This window comes from Lagenorhynchus albirostris, chromosome 9, assembly GCF_949774975.1.
Source record: "Lagenorhynchus albirostris chromosome 9, mLagAlb1.1, whole genome shotgun sequence".
In the NCBI taxonomy this organism is placed as follows: domain Eukaryota; kingdom Metazoa; phylum Chordata; class Mammalia; order Artiodactyla; family Delphinidae; genus Lagenorhynchus; species Lagenorhynchus albirostris.
The window spans coordinates 79,916,117-79,942,932 of record NC_083103.1 but is presented as its reverse complement, the minus strand read 5'-3'; the positions used below and the strand labels follow the sequence as shown (position 1 = coordinate 79,942,932).

At 39.3% G+C, this 26,816-nt stretch overlaps 2 protein-coding genes across 3 annotated transcripts in view; one reads left to right on the top strand and one right to left on the bottom strand.

Annotated features, from left to right (window-relative positions):
* Nucleotides 1-26,816, top strand: part of PDGFD (platelet derived growth factor D) — a 235,907-nt gene that overhangs the window by 108,548 nt on the left and 100,543 nt on the right. The gene's annotated exons all lie outside the window — the stretch shown is intronic.
* On the bottom strand, nt 19,409-20,608 carry DDI1 (DNA damage inducible 1 homolog 1). Its single transcript, XM_060157927.1, has one exon. It carries the CDS (start codon nt 20,606-20,608, stop codon nt 19,409-19,411), a length of 1,200 nt encoding a protein of 399 aa, XP_060013910.1.

Genomic DNA, 26,816 nt, shown 5'->3' with positions numbered 1-26,816 from the left:
ACAATGGTTTCTGAAATAACAGAGAGCTGAATTTTCATTGCTGAATCGCCCTGTACTGGTTCTTCCTTTCTCTGGCTGTAATCTGTAGACCGTTTCAGTGCTCATTAGTACCTTTTAAGGCCTGAGGAAATAACAAGGGCAAATTCAACTTGTGTTCATTTTGTCTGGCTAGCAGCCTGTTTTCAGTCTAAAAACGCTTTGAGGGTGAGGGTGATGATTATTGGTGGTGAATTAGAAGAATATATGGTTTATCCATCCCTGTGAGCTAGCTCCCCCTAACATCAACACTGAAAGTTACAGATAGAACCTAGAGTTGGCAGAATGCCTGGTGTGATCCTCTCCCCCATGTTTCTCACCAGGGGTGGGCACTGCTGGAGATTTGGGAGGGAGAGCCATTTGTCTTCCAGAATTATTCCATACACTAAAGGACTTAGAGCACCCTGGACCTGGTGTTCTAAATGTCACTAGTTGCCAGGAGAGCCCAAAGTACCCCACACCTTTGTTGGTGCCTCCAAGTGGTACTCATCCACACCTTGTCACTTATGAGCAAACTGAGGCCCAGAGAGGTTTGGTGTCTTGCATAAAGGTACATGTCCAGTAAGTGGCAAAATTGGTGCTAGAATCAAAATGCCCACTTTCCTTATCCAGTTTTCCTGCTAAGGAACTCTCTCATGCTATAAAATGACTATTTCACATGCTCTCCCTACTTCTCAATCCTTTGACACTTCCTACCTTCATCTCACCATTAACTGGGGCCCTTGCTTCTTAATTCACCCTGAAAATAAAAGATAGAGGAGAACTGGCTCATCTTCACACCCTCAGATCTGCCCGCCTGCCTGTCTTTACACCTGTATGTTCTGCCCGCCTTCCCATCACAAGCTTTTGCTTGTGACTCAATTCCTCCCTCATGCTCAAGGACTGTACTCCTTGAGTTATCCTTGTTCTCTCTTGCTTCCTCAGTTTTTCTCTCCTACTGGATTATTCTCAACATATATACTCAGTTACCTTTCATAGGAAAAGAAATGCTCTCATGGCCCCTTCATCTACTATGGTGTTTCTTTGCTTCCCTGAAATAATTCTTCCCTAAGAGAACTGGCAGTACTTGCTCTCCCCATCTCCTCTGGCCCAATGGACTCAATAAGCTCCTCAGACTAAGCTTTCTTTACCCACCACACCCTCAAAGTCACTCTTCTTACCAATGACCTCCACCTTGCCACAACCAGCCATGAATTCTCAGCCCTCTTCCAAACCTCCCAGCAGTACTGAGCACAGTGACCACAGCATTCTTCAGGAAACAGTTTCTTCATTTGGCTTCTTAGATGTGATTTTCTTTATTTTTCTCCTACCTTTCTTACTTTTTCTTAGGCCCCTTCACTGGTTCCACCTCCTCGGCTCAGCCTGTAGTTACTGGGCTTATCCAGGGCCCAGTCTTCAGCTCTTCTATTTTTAACAAAGCAACCAGAGAAGTGTTTAAAAAATAAACCAAATGTCTTCCCTTGTTTAAAAGCCCTTATGTGGCTTCCCATAACACCTAGAATGAAATCCAAACCTTTACTTAGACTGCAAGGCCTTGCATATCTAACCCCTTCTAGATTACTCCCTTATTCCACCCTAACCACTGATCTCCTTGCTCTTCTTTGATACTCCTAGTTTACTTCTGCCTTAGGACCTTTGCATTCCTTCTTCTGAAATGCTGTTCCTTCTTCTGAAATGCTCTCTGCCCAGACCTTCTGAGAGTTCCTCTCCCTCATCACCCAGGTTTCTCCTCAAATATCATCTCCTTGGAAAGACCTTCCCTGACTATTTTATCTAAAGTAGAATCCTCTCCTCTTTCATTGCTCTCTATTCCTTTATGGTACTTTATTCTTATTCGTAGACTGTATCTCTACTAGACATTATATATAGTTTATTTACTGTTATTGAGAGGTAATATGGTAGACTGATTAAATATTATACATAGATTCTGGATCCCAAACTCCTAGATGTAGACACTAACTCTGTGAACTGGACAACTTCCTTAACCTGTCTTTTCCTCTGAGTCCTAACCTTTAAAATGGAGATATTGTTTAGTACTTACATATTGTTATAAAGATAAAATGAGTTAAAATGCATGCTTAACAAAAATGAGTCACCTAGTGCTACGTAAATGATAGGTATTATCACTGTAATTTTTTATTATTGTTTGAAACTTCCATTGGACAATAAGCTTCAAGAGGACAACTACTTTGTCATTCCTGTGTACCACTATTTTTCTAACTCCTGAAGCAGTGACAGTACCTGGTGCATTGTTGGCTCACAATATCTGGTTATTGTATGAACAAATGAATAACTTGCAGCTAATTGGACTTAGGTCTCAGCATACTCTCAAATCAGATTTGTATGATCTGAAAACAAGGTAGCTTTGAGAATGGCCTATAGCAAAGGATGGTCTTTCCAGAGCTATAAGTGACTTAGAATACTTGTAAAATAAAACACCCACATCTGCCTAGCTATCAGTTAAGGTTTTGGTGACCTTCCATTTAGGCTGGTTTCCATTTACATGGACACCATAGGGAGAACAAGAAGGTATAAAATGTTTGAGGTGAACTAGGAGATAGAAGAGTGAGTGATACGTTAAAAATATGAGCTTTGCGGGGCTTCCCTGGTGGCGCAGTGGTTGAGTCTGCCTGCCGATGCAGGGGACATGGGTTCGTGCCCCGGTCCAGGAAGATCCCACCTGCCGCGGGGCGACGGTGCCCGTGAGCCATGGCCGCTGAGCCTGCGCGTCCGGAGCCTGTGCTCCGCAACGGGAGAGGCCACAACAGTGAGAGGCCCGCGTACCGAAAAAAAAAAAAAAAAAAAAAAAGTGTGAGCTTTGCTCATTCAAGGAAGAAGGTAGAAGAAAAATAAATGAATGACAGAATAAGAATAGGGTTCTAATGTTTAGCTTTACCTATTTGCTCCTATATTATTTTAAATGTTCTCGGGCAATCTGTCCCTTAATATTTTCTATTTAGAGTTGTATTTTTCTTTCTATCTAGTTGACCAAATTCCTCTGGGTCAGTAAGTTACCCTCAAGATGAAGACAGGGCCTCCTAGAATTTGAGCTGTTAAATGCCTGTGCTTTTTAGAGTATCAAGTAAAGTTATTAAAATACAACTAAATCTAATTTGGAAAATGTTCCTTTAAGAGAGATACTCCCAGATTTTCATTGATGAGACATTACATATGGAATCCAGGAATCTGTAGTCCACTCAGAAATGTGTGCTGAATTTGTTCGTTTGTATCTTGGTAGACTGAAATAACTCAGTGCTTCTTAGGCACTATCAAAACTATAGCAGATTTATCTTGCCTATGCACTAGTACCCTTGTGGCCAACTATAAATGAATGTAATGAGCATAATGCATTTAATCTGACCCCCTCACCTGTTCTTCATGGCATCTCAAAGGATACTGATCACTAACCTATTCTCTGAACTTCCTGTAGGACTTAAACCCATTCATTTGGTTGGCTGCCAAGTTTTTTAGACCTCACAAAACTATGGAAAGTTATAGTGCAATTTGAAACTTCCACATGCCTTTACAGCACTTAGCTACAACCTGAAATAATGTTTAGAATGTTTTTCAAAAGGAGAAAGCATTTAATAGTGTCTACTCACCTTTCTTTGGAGATTTTGCTAAATCACTTTTTAAAAATTAATTAACCTGAATCACTGAGAATAGTTGGATAACATGGAAAAGTTTTTGCATTTTTCATAAAACTTAAACAGATTTTTTAGTTATTGTACACTTACAGAAAAAAGAGCAAACACTGTTTTAGTTTCTTGTATTAATGAAGACACTTTCAGACCAGACACTTAAGAATTATTATGTAGTGAGGTTCTGACAGTAGAAGCCTTGCCATATGGGCACATAAACTCCTATAGCTTATGGAATATCAATGAGATTGTTTTCTCTCAGTTACTGCTTTGGAGACCAAGTGATGGCAGTTGGCAGTTTTTGAACAGAGAATATCTTTGTTTCTGTTTTACTCTAACTGCCCATCTGTTGCTTTAACTTTATGCAATTATTTCTGACAGAATGAAGCTTAAAATACTTGTTCCAGTATATTTATGTAAATTTGTTCTTAATATTATTCATTTCTAAATTCTTGATAATATGGGCTAGAAGGGAAGTTATTAAACATTGAAGTTATTAAACAACTGAATCAGTTCAACTGATAAAAGTTGCCTTCTATATGTTTCTGATGTTCCATTGATGCCATTAACTTCTCTGTGTTACCCTCCCTCAATTCTACAAAAGCTACCCTCATCACAGGTTGTATTGTCCTTCTGTTGGCAAAGGTAAAGGTCTCACTTTGCCATTTTGCTTTTCTTCAAATTATTTGGTACACTGGATGTTAGTGGATAGCCTATTTTTCCTTAAAACCCTCTCAGACCTCTGCTTCCATGGCAACATCATAATCTAGTCATATCTTCCTCTTCTTACTTCCTAGCCCCCCAACACTGTACAGCTTCCTACCGAAGAATACTGGGCCCTCCATGTTTCATCCACTCCTCAGCCAGATACTCAGCAAAGCTTCTTCTTCTAGGTATCATCTGCAGGTTATAAGCACAGCTCTTTATCAAAAACTTGCTTGTCTTTTACTGCTCCCCATTGTACAGACCTACCTTACATCCCGTTCATTGCATCTTGACAGTTTAAAATAAACATGAAGGTAACATCATTATTTATTTGTGTTTCTTCCTGAAGTTTTTTCTGCTCCTTTGTTCAAATATTCCCTTAAAAACTCAAAACCTAGGATTTACTTTGAAACTTAGATTTAGACTATCACTATCCTTACTCTAAGTGTAAAAAGTAGTTTAGTTTTGTTCTTTCAGTGCTTTTTCAGGATAACCTAAATTCATAGATAATTTAAATATTTATTTTGATTATCTCATGCCTCCATATTCTGATGTGAATTTCTACTCATTTTATTTTTTTAGTTGCAAGGAGTATTGAAAATTAAAGAAGTTTCACGGACTTCAGTTAGAAAGAAATCATAAGTTTTTTTTCATTAAATTCTTTTAACATTTCTTTTTAAAATGTGATTTTCATATAATTTTTAAATGATTAACTTTCCAGTCCAGAAATATTTGATGCATGAGTTTAAATTAGGTTATTTCTCCTATACAAAATAGATTAGGAAATTCTACTTTGATCATTTGGACATATATTGATAACATGGAACATTGGTCATTCAGGCCTATTAAAAGTGCAGCGTGTTTGGAGGTGCCCACAGCATGCTTATGTGCTTGAAATGAAAACTCTACTTCCAACACTTATAGGATAACCAACTTTTCTGGTTTACCTGAGACTGAGGGAGTTGCCAGCATGCTGAGCTATCAGTTTTAAAATGAAGACAGTCCCAGATAAACTGGGGTGATTTGGCTACTGCAAGTACTAGTTAAATTGCTCTCAGTGTGGAACAATTGGCAACTTTACCAGATTAAAAGCATGTTAAAGGTTTGTTTCTTGAATCACTTACACTTAAATCTATGCATATAAATATTAGCCATGCAGTTAACCCAAACCTATTTATTCTAATTATACAAAGATAATCTTACTCTCTAGATATGATTTAGTTTTACCTTATATATTTTAATATAAAAACTGAGTTAAATTAAAAGCCACACTTCCCTGTGTCAGCTTATTAATAACAATGGAACTTTGTCTATTTTTTTATTCAAATAATCTGTATTTATTAAGCAGATACTGTTTGCCTCACATAAAATACTAAAAATTAAAGCTATAATTATGAACAAGGTTATAATCCCAGCACTTATTAGATTTTTTGTTAGTAATTTTGGGCCCCATTCTAGGTTTTCTAAATGCACAAACATTTATTTAATTGCCTTCTGGTTGGTATCTCACTGTCCATGAGATCCCCTGTTCTTTTATTCCCTGGAGTTTAAGTATGTGACAAATGTTCCACCAAATTAACTCATCTCTGGGTGTTAATTTCTTCTGCTTGTGTTGCTGGTTGTTCATCAATTGTATAAGCCCCCAATCTTTTTGAGAGAAGTATTTGTGTACAGTGGCTGAACGATGCTCCAAGATTAAGCCCATAATAGGAAGCTAGTAGAGCACAGTGCCACTGTGGGTCAAGGCAGAAACAGACCACACACTTCACCTTCAAGTTTAAGCTGAGAATCAGCTGTATGCTAACTCTGGTTGTGTTAGTTGGGTCATCTCAAAGGGACCCTAAATGATTCATCTTTGAGGAGGTGACAAATTCTCCTGTATGCCTGGCTGCATCTCAGAGTACTAGTTGAGCAACATAAGACTCTTCCTGCATAAAGGAAATACAGCCTGTAAAATGGTGCCTGACATACAGTAGGTGTTCAGTAAAATTTTGTCCAATAGGTCCTGCCCTGTTGTAATTAGCGTCTCAAATGGGAAGCAGGAGTTCATTCCCCTGAACTCGTATAATGTATTTCATGATTCAGCACTGAATTAAATATTATTTCTGAATTATTTACTTTGTATTTTTTCTAGTTCCTCTAACTGGACTTTTAAAATTTTTAAAGGCTAAGAATATAACTTACATTTCCTTTGTCTCTCTGAATGACATAGGTCAATGACAAGACTCTTGAAAAAGTATATTGGATTTTTAGTGACATCAGTGAATGCAAAACACTGATACATTTTGGCAGATAAACTAACTGAATCCCTAAACATGACATGAGTGTGGAAAGGAGAATAGGTGAATTAATGTAATTTTAAATTAATTTTTCTCTTCATCTCAAGGGGTCCTTGTAAATGAAGTGCCGTTAGAGTAAGATTTTAGAGTGGTGATTGATGTTGTAGGGTAAGAATTTGATGGATATAAGTGATTATACTACCTAGAATATGCTTGTGTTGGTAGTTCTCGTCTATTTCATTTGGACACAGCAGCAATATGTCAACAATACGAAAACATACACTTCACTCTAATCTGGAGCACAATCCATGTTACCTCCTATGGACTTTAACATAGGAGGAAATTACCTTGTGATTTTTCTAATGATGTTCTTTTTTTTTTTTTTTTACATCTTTATTGGAGTATAATTGCTTTACAATGGTGTGTTACTTTCTGCTTTATAACAAAGTGAATCAGTTATACATATGTTCCCATATCTCTTCCTTCTTGCCTCTCCCTCCCTCCCACCCTCCCTATCCCACCCCTCTAGGTGGTAACAAAACACCGAGCTGATCTCCCTGTGCTATGGGGCTGCTTCCCACTAGCTATCTACCTTACGTTTGGTAGTGTATATATGTCCATGCCACTCTCTCGCTTTGTCACAGCTTACCCTTACCCCTCGCAATTTTCTCAAGTCCATTCTCTAGTAGGTCGTGTCTTTATTGCTGTCTTACCCCTAGGTTCTTCATGACATTTTTTTTTCTTAAATTCCATATATATGTGTTAGCATACGGTATTTGTCTATCTCTTTTTAACTTACCTCACTCTGTATGACAGACTCTAGGTCCATCCACCTCATTACAAATAGCTCAAATTCGTTTCTTTTTATGGCTGAGTAATATTCCATTGTATATATGTGCCACATCTTCTTTATCCATTCATCTGATGATAGACACTTAGGTTGTTTCAATCACTGGGCTATTGTAAATAGAGCTACAATGAATATTTTGGTACATGACTCTTTTTGAATTATGGTTTTTCTCAGGGTATATGCCCAGCAGTTGCATTGCTGGCTCATATGGTAGTACTATTTGTAGTTTTTTAAGGAACCTCCATACTGTTCTCCATAGTGGCTGTACCAATTCACATTCCCACCAGTAGTGCAAGAGTGTTCCCTTTTCTCCACACCCTCTCCAGCATTTTATTGTTTCTAGATTTTTTGATGATGGCCATTCTGACCGTTGTGAGATGATACCTCATTGTAGTTTTGATTTGCATTTCTCTAATGATTAACGATGTTGAGCTTTCTTTCATGTGTTTGTTGGCAGTCTGTATATCTTCTTTGGACAAATGTCTATTTAGGTCTTCTGCCCATTTTTGGATTGGGTTATTTGTTTTTTTGTTATTGAGCTGGATGAGCGGCTTATAAATTTTAGAGATTAATCCTTGGCCAGTTGCTTCATTTGCAAATATTTTCTCCCATTCTGAGGGTTGCCTTTTGGTCTTGTTTATGGTTTCCTTTGCTGTGCAAAAGCTTTGAAGTTTCATTAGGTCCCACTTGTTTATTTTTGTTTTTATTTCCATTTCTCTAGAAGGTGGGTCAAAAAGGATCTTGCTGTGATTTATGTCATCGAGTGTTCTTCCTATGTTTTCCTCTAAGAGTTTGATAATTTCTGGCCTTACATTTTGGTCTTTAATCCATTTTGAGCTTATTTTTGTGTATGGTGTTAGGGAGTGATCTAATCTCATACTTTTACATGTACCTGTCCAGTTTTCCCAGCACCACTTATTGAAGAGGCTGTCCTTTCTCCACCATACATTACTGCCTCCTTTATCAAAGGTAAGGTGACCATATGTGCGTGGGTTTATCTCTAGGCTTTCTATCCTGTTCCATTGATCTATCTTTCGGTTTTTGTGCCAGTACCATACCGTCTTGATTACTGTAGCTTTGTAGTATAGTCTGAAGTCAGGGAGCCTGATTCCTCCAGCCCCATTTTTCATTCTCAAGATTGCTTTGGTGTTCAGGGTCTTTTGTGTTTCCATACAAATTGTGAAATTTTTTGTTCTAGTTCTGTGAAAAATGCCAGTGGTAGTTTGATAGGGATTGCATTGAATCTGTAGATTGCTTTGGGTAGTAGAGTCATTTTCACAGCGTTGATTCTTCCAATCCAAGAACATGGTATATCTCTCCATCTATTTGTATCATCTTTAATTTCTTTCATCAGTGTCTTATAGTTTTTTGCATACAGGTCTTTTGTCTCCCTAGGTAGGTTTATTCCTAGGTATTTTATTCTTTTTGTTGCAATGGTAAATGGGAGTGTTTTCTTGATTTCACTTTCAGATTTTTCATCATTAGTGTATAGGAATGCCAGAGATTTCTGTGCATTAATTTTGTATCCTGCTACTTTACCAAATTCATTGATTAGCTCTAGTAGTTTTCCGGTAGCATCTTTAGGATTCTCTATGTGTAGTATCATGTCATCTGCAAACAGTGACAGCTTTACTTCTTCTTTTCCAATTTGGATTCCTTTTATTTCCTTTTCTTCTCTGATTGCTGTGGCTAAAACTTCCAAAACTATGTTGAATAAGAGTGGTGAGAGTGGGCAACCTTGTCTTGTTCCTGATCTTAGTGGAAATGCTTTCAGTTTTTCACCATTGAGGACGATGTTGGCTGTGGGTTTATCATATATGGCCTTTATTATGTTGAGGAAAGTTCCCTGTATGCCTACTTTCTGCAGGGTTTTTGTCATAAATGGGTGTTGAATTTTGTCGAAAGCTTTCTCTGCATCTATTGAGATGATCATATGTTTTTTCTCCTTCAGTTTCTTAATACGGTGTATCACGTTGATTGATTTGTGTATATTGAAGAGTCCTTGCATTCCTGGAATAAACCACACTTGATCATGGTGTATGATCCGTTTAATGTGCTGTTGGATTCTGTTTGCTAGTATTTTGTTGAGGATTTTTGCATCTATGTTCATCAGTGATATTGGCCTGTAATTTTCTTTCTTTGTGACATCCTTGTCTGGTTTTGGTATCAAGGTGATGGTGGCCTCGTAGAATGAGTTTGGGAGTGTTCTGCCCTCTGCTATATTTTGGAAGAGTTTGAGAAGGATAGGTGTTAGCTCTTCTCTAAATGCTTGATAGAATTTGCCTGTGAAGCCATCTGGTCCTGGGCTTTTGTTTGTTGGAAGATTTTTAATCACAGTTTCAATTTCAGTGCTTGTGATTGGTCTGTTCATATTTTCTATATCTTCCTGGTTCAGTCTTGGCAGGTTGTGCATTCCTAAAAATTTGTCCATTTCTTCCATGTTGTCCATTTTATTGGCATAGAGTTACTTGTAGTAATCTCTCATGATCCTTTGTATTTCTGCAGTGTCAGTTGTTACTTCTCCTTTTTCTTTTCTAATTCTGATGAACTGAGTCTTCTCCATTTTTTTCTTGATAAGCCTGGCTAATGGTTTATCAATTTTGTTTATCTTCTCAAAGAACCAGCTTTTAGTTTTATTGATCTTTGCTATCATTTCCTTCATTTCTTTTTCATTTATTTCTGATCTGATCTTTATGATTTCTTTCCTTCTGCTAACTTTGGGTTGTTTTTCTTCTTTCTCTAATTGATTTAGGTGTAAGGTTAGGTTGTTTTCTCGAGATGTTTCCTGTTTCTTTTTTTTTTTTTTTGGTATGCGGGCCTCTCACTGTTCTGGCCTCTCCCTTTGTGGAGCACAGGCTCCGGACGCACAGGCTCAGCGGCCATGGCTCACGGGCCCAGCTGCTCCACGGCATGTGGGATCCTCCCGGACCGGGGCACGAACCCGTGTCCCCTGCATCGGCAGGCGGACTCTCAACCGCTGCGCCACCAGGGAAGCCCTCCTGTTTCTTAAGGTAGGATTGTATTGCTATAAATTTCCCTCTTAGAACTGCTTTTGCTGCATTGCATAGGTTTTGGGTCATTGTGTCTCCATTGTCATTTGTTTCTAGGTATATTTTTATTTCCTCTTTGATTTCTTCAGTGATCACTTCGTTATTAAGTAGTGTATTGTTTAGCCTGCATGTGTTTGTATTTTTTACAGATCTTTTCCTGTATTTGATATCTAGTCTCATAGCGTTGCGGTCGGAAAAGATACTTGATACAATTTCAATTTTGTTAAATTTACCAAGGCTTGATTTGTGACCCAAGATATGATCTATCCTGGAGAATGTTCCATTAGCACTTGAGAAAAATGTGTATTCTGTTGTTTTTGGATGGAATGTCCTATAAATATCAATTAAATCCATCTTGTTTAATGTATCATTTAAAGCTGTCTTTCCTTACTTATTTTCATTTTGGATGATCTGTCCATTGGTGAAAGTGGGGTGTTAAAGTCCCCTACTATGATTGTGTTACTGTCGATTTCCCCTTTTACGGCTGTTAGTATTTGCCTTATGTATTGAGGTGCTCCTATGTTGGGTGCATAAATATTTACAATTGTTATATCCTCTTCTTGGATCAATTCCTTGATCATTATGTAGTGTCCTTCTTTGTCTCTTCTAATAGTCTTTATTTTAAAGTCTATGTTGTCTGATATGAGAATTGCTACTCCAGCTTTCTTTTGGTTTCCATTTGCATGGAATATCTTTTTCCATCCCCTTACTTTCAGTCTGTATGTGTCTCTAGGTCTGAAGTGGGTCTCTTGTAGACAGCATATATATGGGTCTTGTTTTTGTATCCATTCAGCCAATCTGTGTCTTTTGGTGGGAGCATTTAGTCCATTTACATTTAAGGTAATTATCAATATGTATGTTCTTATTCCCACTTTCTTAATTGTTTTGGGTTCATTATTGTTGATCTTTTCCTTCTCTTGTGTTCCTTGCCTAGAGAAGTTCCTTTAGCATTTGTTTCAGAGCTGGTTTGGTGGTGCTGAACTCTCTCAGCTTTTGCTTGTCTGTAAATGTTTTAATTTCTCCATCAAATCTGAATGAGATCCTTGCTGGGTAGAGTAATCTAGGCTGCTGGTTTTTCTCCTTCGTCACTTTAAATATGTCCTGCCAGTCCCTTCTGGCTTGCAGAGTTTCTGCTGAAAGATCAGCTGTTAACCTTATGGGGATTCCCTTGTGTGTTATTTGTTGTTTTTCCCTTGCTGCTTTTAATATGTTTTCTTTGTATTTAATTTTTGACAGTTTGGTTAATATGTGTCTTGGCGTATTTCTCCTTGGATTTATCCTGTATGGGACTCTCTGTGCTTCCTGGACTTGATTAACTATTTCCTTTCCATATTAGGGAAGTTTTCAACTATAATCTCTTCAAATATTTTCTCAGTCCCTTTCTTTATCTCTTCTTCTGGAACCCCTATAATTCAAATGTTGGTGCGTTTAATGTTGTCCCAGAGGTCTCTGAGACCGTCCTCAGTTCTTTTCATTCTTTTTCCTTTATTCTGCTCTGCAGTAGTTATTTCCACTATTTTATCTTTCAGGTCACTTATCCGTTCTTCTGCCTCAGTTATTCTGCTATTGATCCCATCCAGAGTATTTTTCATTTAATTTATTGTGTTATTCATCATTGCTTGTTTCATCTTTAGTTCTTTTAGGTCCTTGTTAAATGTTTCTTGCATTTTGTCTATTGTATTTCCAAGATTTTGGATCATCTTTACTATCATTATTCTGAACTCTTTTTTAGGTAGACTGCCTATTTCCTCTTCATTTGTTAGGTCTGGTTGGTTTTTATCTTGCTCTTTAGTCTGCTGTGTTTTTCTGTCTTCTCATTTTGCTTATCTTACTGTGTTTGGGGTCTCCTTTTTGCAGGCTGTAGGTTCGTAGTTTCCGTTGTTTTTGGTGTCTGACCCCAGTGGCTAAAGTTGGTTCAGTGGGTTGTGTAGGCTTCCTGGTGGAGGGGACTAGTGCCTGTGTTCTGGTGGATGAGGCTGGATCTTGTCTTTCTGGTGGGCAGGTCCATGTCTGGTGGTGTGTTCTGGGGTGTCTGTGGACTTATTATGATTTTAGACAGCCTCTGTTCTAATGGGTGGGTTTGTGTTCCTGTCTTGCTAGTTGTTTGGCATAGAGTGTCCAGCGCTGTAGCTTGCTGGTCGTTGAGTGAAGCTGGGTGCTGGTGTTGAGATGGAGATCTCTGGCAGATTTTTCGCTGTTTGATATTATGTGGAGCTGGGAGGTCTCTTGTGGACCAGTGTCCTGAAGTTGGCTTTCCCACCTCAGAGGCACAGCACTGACTCCTGGCTGCAGCACGAAGAGGCATTCATCCACACGGCTCAGAATAAAAGGGAGCAAAAGAAGAAAGAAAGAAAGAAAGGAAGAAAGAAAGAAAGAAAGAAAGAAAGAAAGAAAGAAAGAAAGAAAGAAAGAAAGAAAGAAAGAAAGAAAGAAAGAGAAAGAGAGAAAGGGAGAGAGAGAAAGAAAGAAAGGAAGGAAGGAAGGAAGGAAGGAAGGGAGAAAAGAAAGAAAGAAAGAAGATAAAATAAAATAAAGTAAGATAAAATAAAATAAATATATTAAAATAAAAATAATTTTTAAGAAAAAAAAATTTTAAAGAAAACAACAACAACAAAAAAACGGATGGATAGAACCCTAGGACAAATGGTGAAAGCAAAGCTATACAGACAAAATCTCACACAGAAGCATACACATACACACTCACAAAAAGAGCAAAAGGGGAAAAAATCATAAATCTTGCTCTCAAAGTCCACCTCCTTAATTTGGGATGATTCTTTGTCTATTCATGTATTCCACAGATGCAGGATACATCAAGTTAATTGTAGAGCTTTAATCCGCTGCTTCTGAGGCTGCTGGGAGGGATTTCCCTTTCTCTTCTTTGTTCTCACAGCTCCAGGGGCTCAGCTTTGGATTTGGCCCCGCCTCTGCATGTAGGTCGCCGGAGGGCGTCTGTTCTTCGCTCAGACAGGACGGGGTTAAAGGAGCAGCTGCTTCGGGGGCTCTGGCTCACTCAGGCGGGGCGGCCGGAGGGGTACGGAGTGCCGGGCGAGCCTGGGGCGGCAGAGGCCTGCGTGACGTTGCACCAGCCTGAGGCGCGCTGTGCATTCTCCCGGGGAAGTTGTCCTTGGATCCTGGGACCCTGGCAGTGGCGGGCTGCACAGCCTCCCCGGAAGGGAGGTGTGGATAGTGACCTGTACTCACACACAGGCTTCTTGGTGGTGGCGGCAGCAGCAGCCTTAGTATCTCATACCTGTCTCTGGGGTCCGTGCTTTTAGCCGCGGCTCGCGCCAGTCTCTGGAGCTCCTTTAAGCAGCGCTGTTAATCCCCTCTCCTCGCGCACCAGGAAACAAAAAGGGAAAAAAAAGTCTCTTCCCTCTTTGGCAGGTCCAGACTTTTCCCCGGACTGCCTCCCGGCTAGCCGTGGTGCATTAACCCCCTGCAGGCTGTGTTCACGCCGCCAACCCCAGTCCTCTCCCTGCGATCTGACCGAAGCCGGAGCCTCAGCTCCCAGCCCTGCCCGCCCCGGCGGGTGAGCAGACAAGCCTCTCGGCACCGATCCTCTGTGCGGGAATCTCTCCACTTTGCCCTGCGCACACCTGTTGCTGTGTTCTCCTCCGCGGCTTCGAAACTTTCCCCCTCCTCCACCCGCAGTCTCCGCCCGCGAAGGGGCTTCCTAGTGTGTGGAAAGCTTTCCTCCTTGACAGCTCCCTCCCACTGGTGCAGGTCCCGTCCCTATCCTTTTGTCTCTGTTTTTTTCTTTTTTCTTTTGCCCTACCCAGGTACGTGGGGACTTTCTTGCCTTTTGGGAGGTCTGAGGTCTTCTGCTAGCGTTCAGTAGGTGTTCTGTAGGAGTTGTTCCACGTGTAGATGTATTCATGGTGTATCTGTGGGGAGGAAAGTGATCTCTGCGTCTTACTCTTCCGCCATCTTCCCCTCTAGGATCTCTAATGATGTTTTGAAAATAAACCTTACTCATTAGAATATAGAAAAGCTGGATTCATAAAAGTCTTTCTCCAAAGGAGGAGAAGGAGGAGGAGGGGGATAAGGAAGAAGGAGCAGCAATCATCAAAACATTCAGTGCAGTAACAAGAGACAAAACAGCCCCAGGTGTGCCCATCTCCATAGGATTGCCTGTTAAGTATACAGAGGGCAGCAGGACCTTGAACCCCATTTTTCTGATAACAGACCCTTAGAAGTTCTGAGATTCTAAAGTATGGACCCACATATGCAAATAAGCTGGGGTTCAAAAGCAAGTTTGACTCAGGCTCTAAAGTGAAAATATTTTCATTTTTAGATAACTTGCCAATGGTGGATGAAGTATTATGGAAATGTAGCCAATCCTCGATCTCAGCCCAGTCCCTACCTACTTTATGAAACTGTACTTAAACCAAGAGATAATTAGTTAAAAGCAGCTCAGATTTCTGTGTGTGGTGGTGGGGGGGTTCCCCTTTTCCTCCTTTACTTCTCTTTACCTTTGTTCCTCTTCTTTGGTCTTCCAGGCTCTTGTTTATCTCAGAGAATAACTATAAATGTTAGGGTTGATTAATATCTTCATCAGCAGTTTCCTGGTGTGAATCCCAGATGACTCTCATTATTTATTCAAGTGTTTCTTTTTTTTTTTTTTTTTTTTTTGCGGTACGTGGGCCTCTCACTGTTGTGGCCTCTCCCGTCGCGGAGCACAGGCTCTGGACGCACAGGCTCAGCGGCCATGGCTCACGGGCCCAGCCACTCCACGACATGTGGGATCCTCCCGGACCAGGGCACGAACTCGCGTCCCCTGTATCGGCAGACGGACTCTCAACCACTGCGCCACCAGGGAAGCCCTACTGAAGTGTTTCTTTATGGAGTGTTGGATATCAGCAAATGACTGTCTGAAAGAAGTACAACGTTTTCTTAAAAAAGGCAACATTTAATACCCGCAGTGAAGATGAAGTCATACATTCAGATATCCATTTGCCTTTTTCTCTTGGGGGAGTGGATTTTCTTCTAGAAGCAAGAGAAATTTTATGACCTGGTAGTTTAAGAAAGAAGTTAGGATTATATATATGCTCTACTAATCTCAAATATTATCAGTCTTCCAGTTTAACTGTGGCAGAATGCATTGCTTTAATCTTCAAATGCATGCTTATTAACAAAGTGATTTTCTTTTAAGTAAGATGGGTATTTCAGTGGGCGTTGGTGAAAGCAAAGTCTTGATGGAATTTTAAAATGGCTTGTTATTTTAAACAAGTTATGTCTATTTCATCATGTGGTCTACTTTATCATGATTTCTAAGGGAAGAAAGAAAGAAAATGAAGAACTGTTCATCATTTTTCAGGTAGTAAATTCCCAAGAGTAGATACTTGTAAGTTGTATATTAGCAACCTGAACTTTAGGAGGAGAATATGGTTCATTGTTTGTTTTTTCTAGCATCAGTGATGGTCATTTTAGACATATTGAAAGTACATTTTACTGGCTTGCTTATGTATTTAAAAAATAACTCCCCAGTTAAAATTTATGCCTTCATTTGCACTAACATAGTACTGGTTACATGTCTACCTTGTTTGTTCTTAGCTGATCACAAGACTGTCTCCTACCTCTACACAAAGCTGTAATCACCTTGAGGTCTAGAACTGTACCTTATTCATTTGCATGCTTATAAAAACCTGGCTCAGTGCATGTTTCATGGATGTTCAATAAATAATTGCTGAGTGTATTCTGATTACTGCTGCTCTGTTTCCATTTTTACTGGTAGTGTTTTGGTAGTCTTCATAAAATGAAACTTTGAAACAGTTTTGTGCCAGTATCTAGAATTAAAATGGGTCATGTCAAGAAGGTTACATATTACAAAGAGCGTGGCATTTGAAATCAGAAAGACTTGAATCAGGCAATCTGGGAAGTCAGGGCCTTTCAAATTGTGGATCAGGAGACCTTGGGTACAGTTAGTGGGGCATGTCTAAAATATTTTTTAAATAATAAAATGTAACATTTTAAAGAAATAGGCTAGGAAAGGATAAAACATTTCATATTACTTCAAGAATCTTTTTGTTTCAAAGACAGATGTTTGTGTGCTTTTGCCTGTGTGTGTGTGATGTAAAACTTGGTCACAATTTAAAATGCAGATTGTTGTCAAAAAAAGTTTAAAAAACAGTAAGCTTTGGATATTTGAATGTTTCATAATAGTTCTGAGCCTTGAATTTCACAAGTCAAATGATAACTCTTTTGAAGGTCTATTCTGAAGACTAATGATAGTAGTATATGTAAAATATTTTACATAGTACCTGATTTACATAGGAGACATGCAAAAGATGCTGCCTTTTACTAAAACTAATCCATTTAAAAGTTAATTGATTAAGATCTATTCAGGTGTACACAGGACTGAGTTAAGACTTTAAATCCATACAACTAATTTTCAAAATACTTTCTGATTTGAAAAACAATGATCTTAAAAAAATTAATCAGCAAGGACATTGCTTAATTAATTCACTCTGTTTATTGATTTTTCTTTGAGATCACTGCTTTTCAATTCAATAGAAGTATTTTTATTTACCAATCCATCTACTCAAGTAATATATTTAGAAGCTGGACTATATCCAAAGGAACATGACAGAAATTTTTAGGTGAGTCCAAACTTCTCCAATGAGGAGCAGTTATAGAATCTGGTGAAAGCCTACAAAAGAGACTTATTTCAGATGACATTGATTTCATATATTAAAAGGATTGTTGTGTGCCAGAGAAAGTAAGTGTGTTCTTGAAAAAAGGAAGAATGAAGACCAACATTTTGGAAGTTATGGAATAATAGAGTTCAACTCAAAATAAGAAACAAAGAATTATACCTAAGTCTGGTCCTGAAACATCATAGCTACATTAGAAATGATGTTTCTCTGAGAAGGGCGAGTGAGTGTGAGTGTGGTGGGATTTGATATCATGCACACTGTCTTTTTAGTTTAAAAATTTGGTGATTTTTGATTGGCTTTTATGGGTTAGAAATCCTGATACACCATATACTGAAACTTTATGTTGAGCAACCCTGTGTGACATATGCATATGAGATATGTTTTTTGTATAAATGGACCTGAAAGCTCAGTTCAGCAGAAAACACTGAGGAGTTTGCTAATTTTTATCCGTGAAGGAATCCATGCATTTATCAGGTCAGTTCCCATCTTTCACAGGCATTTAACTGCTTATCCCTGGCTTTACTCTGAATTTCTTCCTTCATTTCGTCAATTACTTTTGTCTTTAGTACTTAATTAGAAACAAAAGGAGAAAAGAAGTCTATCTATTGGTCATTTTTAGCAACTCTACTGGATGTAAGCCCTGGTACAAATGTAGACAAGGTTTGGGCAATGATATGAGCATAGGAACACCTATAAAGAAGAAGAATACTGGGAGGCGAACTGATGATGTCTGGAAGGGGAGAGGAGGAGACTCTATACAAAATGATGATTAGTCATACCTAGAAGCCGACCAAGAAAGGGAGACCTACAGGGCAGGATTTTTTTTTTTTTTTTCTGTAGCCTTTGGAAAGGCTTTGGGTGGCTTTAGATCTTGTTGGGGAAACGTAAAGGATATCCTCGTTCATAATGTAGTCTTAGTAGCTGAAAATGACTCTCCCCTCTGAAGCAGTTTATAGACGAGAAATTGAGTTGTACTATATGTAAGCTGATTTGCCTAGTTAATATAGAGCTAAAATCAGAACATATATTATTTGACTTTGAATCCTGTATTCTAATACTAGTCCTGATGGATTACTGCCCTGAAACATTTTCTCTGAGTCTGATGGCCTCAGGCAGCTGAACCTTGTCTCTTAGGGTTTTAGCTGTGGATTGTAATTACGTCAGGAATCTTCTATTTCTCACCACCAGTAGTAATGGAGAGTAGCTTTGTCAGAATGGACCATAGAGCTGAATGAGGCCTTAGAGATCTCATTCAGAAATTTTCAAACGTTATTTTAAAGTGAAACACTTTGTTCAAACAATATTTATGTAATAACAATTTAATATATAAAACAGACCAGAAAGAGGATTAGGGGACCTAGACCACTGTCTGTCCCCACCTTTCACTCCTACCGCAGTACAACCATGAGGCTCCCAATCTTCATGTTCCCAAGAAGCATGATAATTAAAAAAAAAAGTCTATTTGATTACCTTTGTTTTACAATCAGAGTTTCTTTGAATGCAGAAGAAAGAGGAAATTATTTTAGGACATCCTAGGAGAAAAATCCACTATCTCAAATATGGCAGAAACAGCCTTTAGGAATGGATTTCAGTGAGCATGACTCCACAGGAGTCCAGGGGAAGGAAAGATGTAAAACATGAGGAAATTGGCCCTAATGCTGCCCCAAACAGACATTTATAAATATTAATCAACTCAAGAGTACAATTGACCAACCATTTCTAGTACCTTTCCTAAAGAAAACAAAGTCTGTGAAAATAAATGTATTTCTCTGAATATAAACACTTGTTAGTGCTGATTTAAAATAATTTTGTATAGGTGCATTGTAGCAGCTGCAGCAATGGCTTTTTCCAGGGAATTCTGCAAAATAGCAACAGGTTTGGACAAGCCATCCTATAGTTTCATAGGGCAGTGTCTCTAAAGAGGCTGGTTTTCCTTTTATGTATTATCTGGAAATCAGTTGGAGCCTCCAGAGCCTTCTTAGGATAAGGTTCAGTGATTTTTGGATAAGAGAAATGGAGGGGCCAAGATCAAGTAATCACAATTTACGTAGTGACAGCTCTGAGAACTTAGTCCCAAGGCCAGGTTTAGTGGTTACTGATGTTTTTAATGATTACATTGCCAATGAGCTCATGTCTTATAATTTCCTGAGACCTGAGACTCCCTCAGGTGATGGCATATTTATAGCCTGTTTCAATGCTTTTTTCGTCCTGAATCCATGACTGAATGTTTAATAGTATCTGCTATTTCCTTGTCTGAAGACTCGTCTTGCCCAGTTTCACTTACCAACTTAGCACATGGAGGTAACTCTCCCTCAGGAAGAAAGTAAGTCTGTGTGCCAGTTGTGCCAATCACCAGCACGTTTTTCTTCAGGTCAATGGAACATTGATGTCTCTTGAGCATATCTAGCCCTAGAAGCATATCCATGAGCTGCTCTTCAAGTATAGAGAAAGAGCATTGTAAGAAATCACCTTCGATTTGAATCTGAGCTAGGTGAACTCGGCCAATAATTCTCTGCGTGCCCACACCTTTAGCAATCCCAGCCCATCGTCGGTCCACCAGCCGTATGATATTACATCTCTTTGCACAAGCTTGGCTCATAATGGTCATTTGGGCACCTGAGTCAACAAAAGCCTTCAAAGGATGTCCATTCACTTTGCAGTTGATGTAGAGCATGGCCACTTGTCCAAAACTCTCTGGAACCTCTTCCATCGCTATATTCATGTTCTCCTCAATGTTCTGCTGCTGGATCTCTTCCTCTATTTTGGCCTGAGCTTCCAAATCAAACGGGTCGGCAGAATAGAGGCTAAGTATCTCTTGCTCTCTCAGGGACCTTTCCCTTTGCTGCTCCATCAGGACCTGAGAAAACGTCTCCAGGTTTCTACTGAGCAGGGCTTTGGCCAAGGCAGGATTGCATTCCTCCATCAGGGACAGATCATGGGGGTTGGAAAGCACCATGTTTCGGATCAGGGTGGGGCTGTCCAGCCCTTGAGCAGAGGTCATCTTCTTTCCAGAGTCCAGGCCGCGGGACTGCTGGGCCGACTGTGCCCGCTGGTGCTGGTGGTGCTGCCGGGAGCTGGATGTCCCAGGCACGGCTGTCCCGGTGAAATCGCTCTGAGGCAGGCTGGATGTCTGGCCCAGAGGCCGGGGCCCCACGTTCTCCTTCTGGAGTAAAACGACCATGTCGCCGTCTTTGAGGCCATAGGAGCCCAACGAACAGTGGTCGTAGGCAAGGAGTCGCTCCATGTAGACAATCTGGATCTCCTCGGCGGGGATGCCAGACTCAAGCTCACAGAGGACACGGAAGTTGTGGAGCTCAAAGTCAGGGCTGACCTGGAGGGAGAAGGTGGCCTCGGAGAGGTCCCTCCGCACACAGTAGACAGTGAGCAGCATGGCATGGGCCCGGGAAGGCCAGCTGGGCAGAGGGTATCGGGTTGCTCACTGGCTGAATGGAGCTGGTCTCTGTAGATGGCTCAGCTGCACCTCACGACTCGGTGTCTTGTTTAGGTTCATTCACCTCTCAAGGAGGTGCAGCCACTCACCAGTCTGGGTGGCCGCTCGCCAGCCTTAGTGCCTGCTGCTTGGCCTCGTGGAACCTTGAGGGGACACGTGTGTTCTGAAGCCCATTTGTATGTGTGCTGCTTGGAACTTAGAATGCCTGTTCCCATAGAAACAAAGTCACTGGAGTCCATTTGGTTCCAAGGCTAGCCCTTCAAAACCTATTTAACCCATGGTCTGAAAAAGATTGTTTCAGCTTTTCCTAAACAACATATTAACATTTTGTTCTTGAGAATTGTATTCTATGTACTTTTACTTATCCCCCAAACAGTGAGTGCTTGTTTCCTACATGGTAAGTATCAGGCTATGTGCTTGGTATAAAAAAAAGATACATCAGACTTGGTGCGTTCCCTTGAGGGTCTCACATTCTAGGGATAGATTGATGGTAAATGGGTAAATCACAATACCGGAGGTAAGTACTTTGCAGACGTGTTCAGCATGCTGAGGGATGTCTTTAGAGAGAGGAGACAAGTGGATGTTGAAGGATGAGCATTTCCCATGTGGAAAGTGGTGAGAGTCACTCGAGACAAAAAGAATTGTATGTATAAAGCAAGAATTCATTACAAGGCCTGTTATTTCCAGAGAAATGTGAGACGTTAAACGTCTTAATAGGATAAATCTGTACATGAATTCGAATGGCAGGACATGAAGCTGGAAAAAATTCATTGGAGCCAAGTTATAAGGAGTCACATATGGGCCCAAGGAGTTTAAATATTATCAATAAGCAAGAATCCTCCCCTCCCCACCCTTCCCCCCCAGAGGGAGAGAAAAAAGAGAAAAGAAAGGAAATGGAAGAGATTTGAAGCAGGTCTTTGCGATGTTTATTTGTTTTATTTAATTGATTTAAGGAAGAGGTTTCTCACAACAAATGGAAGACATACGTTTTGGCAGGAGGGTCAGGTAGAGGCTTTCTCAGTGGCTCAAAGAGGGGGCTCTTGCTAGAATACGAAAATGTAAGAGGCAGTGGAGAATTAAAGTGTTTCATAAGTAGAATGGACAGGATATGTTTACCCATTGGATCTGGCGAGCAGAATTGTATGGAAAACACAGAGGGTCTCTAAAATAGGAGACTGGTTAGAAATAGGCCATTACCTTGAATGGATGAGTGAGAGGAACCTTGAGGAGACCAATCTGACATCTATTCTGTAGTAAAATGCATGGGGAATGCCACACTGGAGGCCAGATTTGCCTCACTCCCTGACCCTAGGGCACAGCCCTGCCCCATACCAGAGTGGAGGCGCAAAGGCAAGGGTAATGTGGTGCCTCAGGGCAAAAGGAAATCGTCTAGAAAATCCTTGAGTGCCAGTTCTTTTTCTTTAGATTTCACAATGTGTTTTGCCCTGTAAAGAGGTCATGCTTTCCTAGCTTGGTCTTCCCAAGTATATTTTCTTATGAACAAAAAAGTAGTCAATATCCTCTGCCTCATCCCCTCTCCTTGTTTCAAGTCTTGTCAGAAGACCTGCACTATTACTTAGAGAAAGATGTTGCATCAGTCTAAAGAACTGGGGCGGGGGGAGGTGTCCCTGTTTCTCATGTGTTTGTCTCAGGTGGAGGACTATATTTCACTCATTGCTCTAATTATCCTAATGTTTCATACTCATATTCATTTATGTTTGGAATGTTGACTGAATGCCTACTGTGTGTGAAGCATGTGCAAAGCTTCAGGGATGCACATGATAATGTTAAATACAGGCTGTGTTCTTAAAGGAGCGCAGTCTAAAATAGAGGACACACACACACACACACACACACAAATTGGGGGTTTAAAAAAGTACCATAGAATCTGGCAGAATGTGGGAGAAATTAATAATATATGCAGAACAAATGCAGAATATGGAGAGGGCTGTTGGGCAGGGAAGGCTTCCTGAAAGAGTTGGACTTAGAAAGATGACAAGTCACTCATGTAGGGGTGGGCTGGGGTGGAGGACAAGGCTGAGAAGAAGACTGCCTGACTTAGAGCCTTTAACAGGAAAGGCAGCACTTCATGATAAGGAGGATTTTATAAAAATTTAGGGGAAAAAAAACTAGCATCATAATATTCTTGTAGAAAATTATGAATTATTTACAACTATCTTTCACTATTTATAGAGATGGATGGCCCTTTGGCCCAACGATATTAAGTTAATAAATTTCTTCTGTGGTTCTTAGTGTCCTCATCAGAGATCAGTAGTGGTTTGGGAACAACTATAAGGTGAGACATGTTCATATGCAAATTACTCTGCTAAGGAGCAGATGAGAAGTTGGTAGGGCTTACGTTCCACGTTCCTTTCCCCCTACCCCAATCAGCTTCAGACAATGTTGCTTAAAATCTTAATAAGTTAAGGAGATAATACTAGGGTTTTTGCCTTTTTAAGCAGTGAATAAAATTATTTTTGAGGAATAAGATTTTTTTTTGGCAAAGCAGGTATTCAGGATTCACATCAAAAGCAGCCAGCAACTTTTTTCATGTTACCATTGCCTTCATACTGAACATAATTAAGTTTTATGCAGTATGTTTTATTATCTTGTTGTAATTCTTTACTTTTGGTGGCATTTTTCATTTATGTGCCTTTTACTATTTTACCCTTTACTGAGAACACACAGTGGAAAGCAAAGAGACTCAAGGTCTGGCCAATGAACTGTCATCATTCCATAGATCACAGGATGTCAGGATTGGCAGGGAGCCTTCAGATTCTGTGGTCCAGTCAACCATCTAGATCTTAAACCTCTGTTGCAATTTGCAACAGAGGTTTAAGCCTGGAATCTGAAAAGATAAATACAGCCTCCTGGGGCTGTTTAGTACTTAATTTTGTATATTCTTTGATTTTTTTCATTTTACTCAGTATTATTGGTGATTCAAATACCATATGTGTAATTCTCTTACCTCAAAATTTTAATTAAAAACCTCTTTTAATTATGTAATAAATGGGGGATCATTGGGAGTATATAAAGATACTCCTAAATGTAAAACGTTCTTATACCTTAAATCCTTATTGTACAGACCACTTGGAAATGGGAGGTTTGAATAATCTAGGGGTACTAATCTGGGTAACTGAAGGTTATTGCAACTTTTCTTTAGGAGTTTTTGTGAAGTATATACTCTTACTTTTCTTCCTTGGTAAGTACAATGTAGGAACATAATTGAATCTTTCTTTGATAAGTGAGACACCTGCAAGGTCTCAGGGCTATCACTCAGAAAATCAATTCTCATTGTATAGCCTAAATACCCATAAAATAGAAAAGATGACACTTATTTCATACTGGCCAAGTAAATAACCCCAAAATTATTTTTATTTTTATTTTTGCGGTACGCAGGCCTCTCACTGTTGTGGCCTCTCCCGTTCCGGAGCAACAGGCTCCGGACGCGCAGGCTCAGCGGCCATGGCTCACGGGCCCAGGCGCTCCGCGACATGTGGGATCTTCCCAGACCGGGGCACGAACCCGTGTCCCCTGCATCGGCAGGCGGACTCTCAACCACTGCGCCACCAGGGAAGCCCCAAAATTATTTTTTGAAGTAAATTCACAGTAATACCTTTTATAACTTGCTTCTTTATAAAAACTTAATGCAGCAAAAATCCAGGTAATTAATGGTTCCACTTAGTACAGCGAGCTGATGTTTAAAGTACCATCTCTTGCTTTACAGAGCAAAACAAATGTCCTTTATCTGAAAAAATAATATAGCTACATGAATGTCATTATGTAGTGTATACAATAATTAAACCACATTAAGCAAATATATTAGCTTGCTGTATTTTGACTCTTTCCTTTAAATACATTCCTGGTGTTACTTTAAAAATATAGTGTAATTGAGACCTATTAAAACAGTTAAATCATCACTTGAGATTTTCAATGCCATTTAGGGAAAGATACAGAATTTTTAAAGCTGTATTCATAGGCTGAACAACTAAGTTTCCCACTGTATTCATAGGTTAAACAACTAACTTTCCCGCTGTTTTTCTGTTTGCAATACAATACATTGTGCCAGAACTGCCACTAATGAATAACATTTATTTCTTCAGGTAGTTAATCATTTAGTAGACATGTTAAAATGCTCTGATGGAAGTTTAAGCTTTTTATTAGTTTGTTTGGAGGTTTCCCCTATTAAAAAAGTTTAGTATTGCCCATTTTTGAAGCTTAAAGACCATGATAAGTCCTCTTAAATATATAAATAGATACGTAATTGAAGAAACTCATGAGACCTGAGAAATTAGTCTGCTGGGAACTCAGCTAGTGTTTTTTCTTTATTGTAAGAAACTAAAGAATATGAACAGAAGACCCACACATGCCTGCACACGTGTGCACACACACACACACATGCGTGGAGAGAAAGAACAAGCACACACTCAGGATATGTTTTCAATTACTTTGAGAATGCAATGAAGATGATGTCACTTTTCAGCGGGAGTATTTTTATCGTGCCTTTGTTTATTACTTTATTTTATAGATTATCATTTTAACAACATCATAAAAAGAGATGCATTTTAAGGTATACACTGCATATTGAAAGTAATATAATCTCTTGATAACTTTTAGTGTTTCTATATATATATATATACTTTCCATGTCTAAATATACATGTATGTGTATTTTCATTTTAAAGAAAGTTTGCTACTATGATTTTGTACTTTGTCTTAAGAATATAAAATGTCTTAAGAATATAAAAGAATATAAGAATATAAAAAATATTCTGATCTATGGGATGCCCACCTTGTTTATTGAAGGTTTAAAGATTACTTATAATTTGTGAGGGAAACATTTATAGATTAAATAAATTTAGTGTAACAAATTAAAAGCAGGATAAAAACAATTTATAACTTTGTGGGTTGATAATTACTTTTCTTAACTTTCAGTGTACCTTAGAAAAGGAATGTATTTATTTTCCTATTCCTGCTGTGAGAGTAGCCATATAACACAAAATAGTAGCAGAAATGATAATAGGGCCTTATGTTTTGAATTCAGCTGTGACTGAGGAAAATTATTCAAACCACTTTTTATCGTTTACTCGTTTATAGTAACTTGTAATGAGCTCATCTCAAAAACACTGTCACGATAGTTTAGAAATGCCAGTGGGATCTATTTATAAGTTCAAATACACTTTAATAGTTCTATCAATAATTTACTTGTTGATTCTATACTTTTCTGCTTTGTCCTTCCTGTATACTTAGTCCTAGTGAGAAACCAGTGGAAGTATCTTGGCTTGGTCCAATTAGTTATAAAAAAATATGTATTTGGAAAGTTATAGATTTGTTTAACTAGTTCAGTTTTCTGCCACTTGGAGATTAGCTCAGAAACATGTTAATAATTTCTCGTAGTAAATATTTAATGACCACTTCCTATGAGCAAATCAGTGGACTAGTAGGGGCTTTGAGGACAGAAAGATGAATAGGAGTCACTTTCCTCCAAAGAACTAGGAGGACTATCTACTAGGCCAGATAAGACTCAAGCACTTTGAATCATTTTATGTAACAGAAATTAGTAAAAGTCGTGATAGATGTATAAATAAAATGCTGTGCTTGGATAGAGGTTACTTGTTTGGGTGAGGGGTGCAGGGAGTGAGTAGGACTATGCAGAAAGCTCACTGGTGAAAGTGCTACTGAGTTCAACCTGGAAGTATGATTTGGTCACAGCCATAGTTAAATTTTACCCCCTGGGTTTAGAGGAACAATCCTTTCCTTGATGTGTCATGCCATACACTTGACTCCTTTCTCCTCTTACACACATACATTTTACTGTTCATTTTGTTTCCTTGTAGATGCTATTATCAAATGGATGCAGTAGAATAGTAGGGTCGGTACAGGGAAGGAATAATATTCTAGCCTTCTCCCTGAAACCTAGCATTCACACAGGCACCCACACAGACAAACAGAATGAATATCCATGTTTGTTTCTGTACAGAGCCTGGCTGGTTAAGCTAAGAGACAGTCTTTATCAGGAGGAAAAGCCTATGCAGTGCCTGGATTGAAATCTGCATAGGTCTTGTTCTCAGTTCACCTTCATTTGCTTTAGAGTTAGTGAAGATTCCTTCAGGACGTTGGCATTGCCTTGCCTATCAGTCTTAGATTGT

Bases quoted from the DNA above. Each gene is read 5' to 3' on its own strand.
- DDI1 (XM_060157927.1), bottom strand. From the start codon at position 20,608: ATGCTGCTCACTGTCTACTGTGTGCGGAGGGACCTCTCCGAGGCCACC.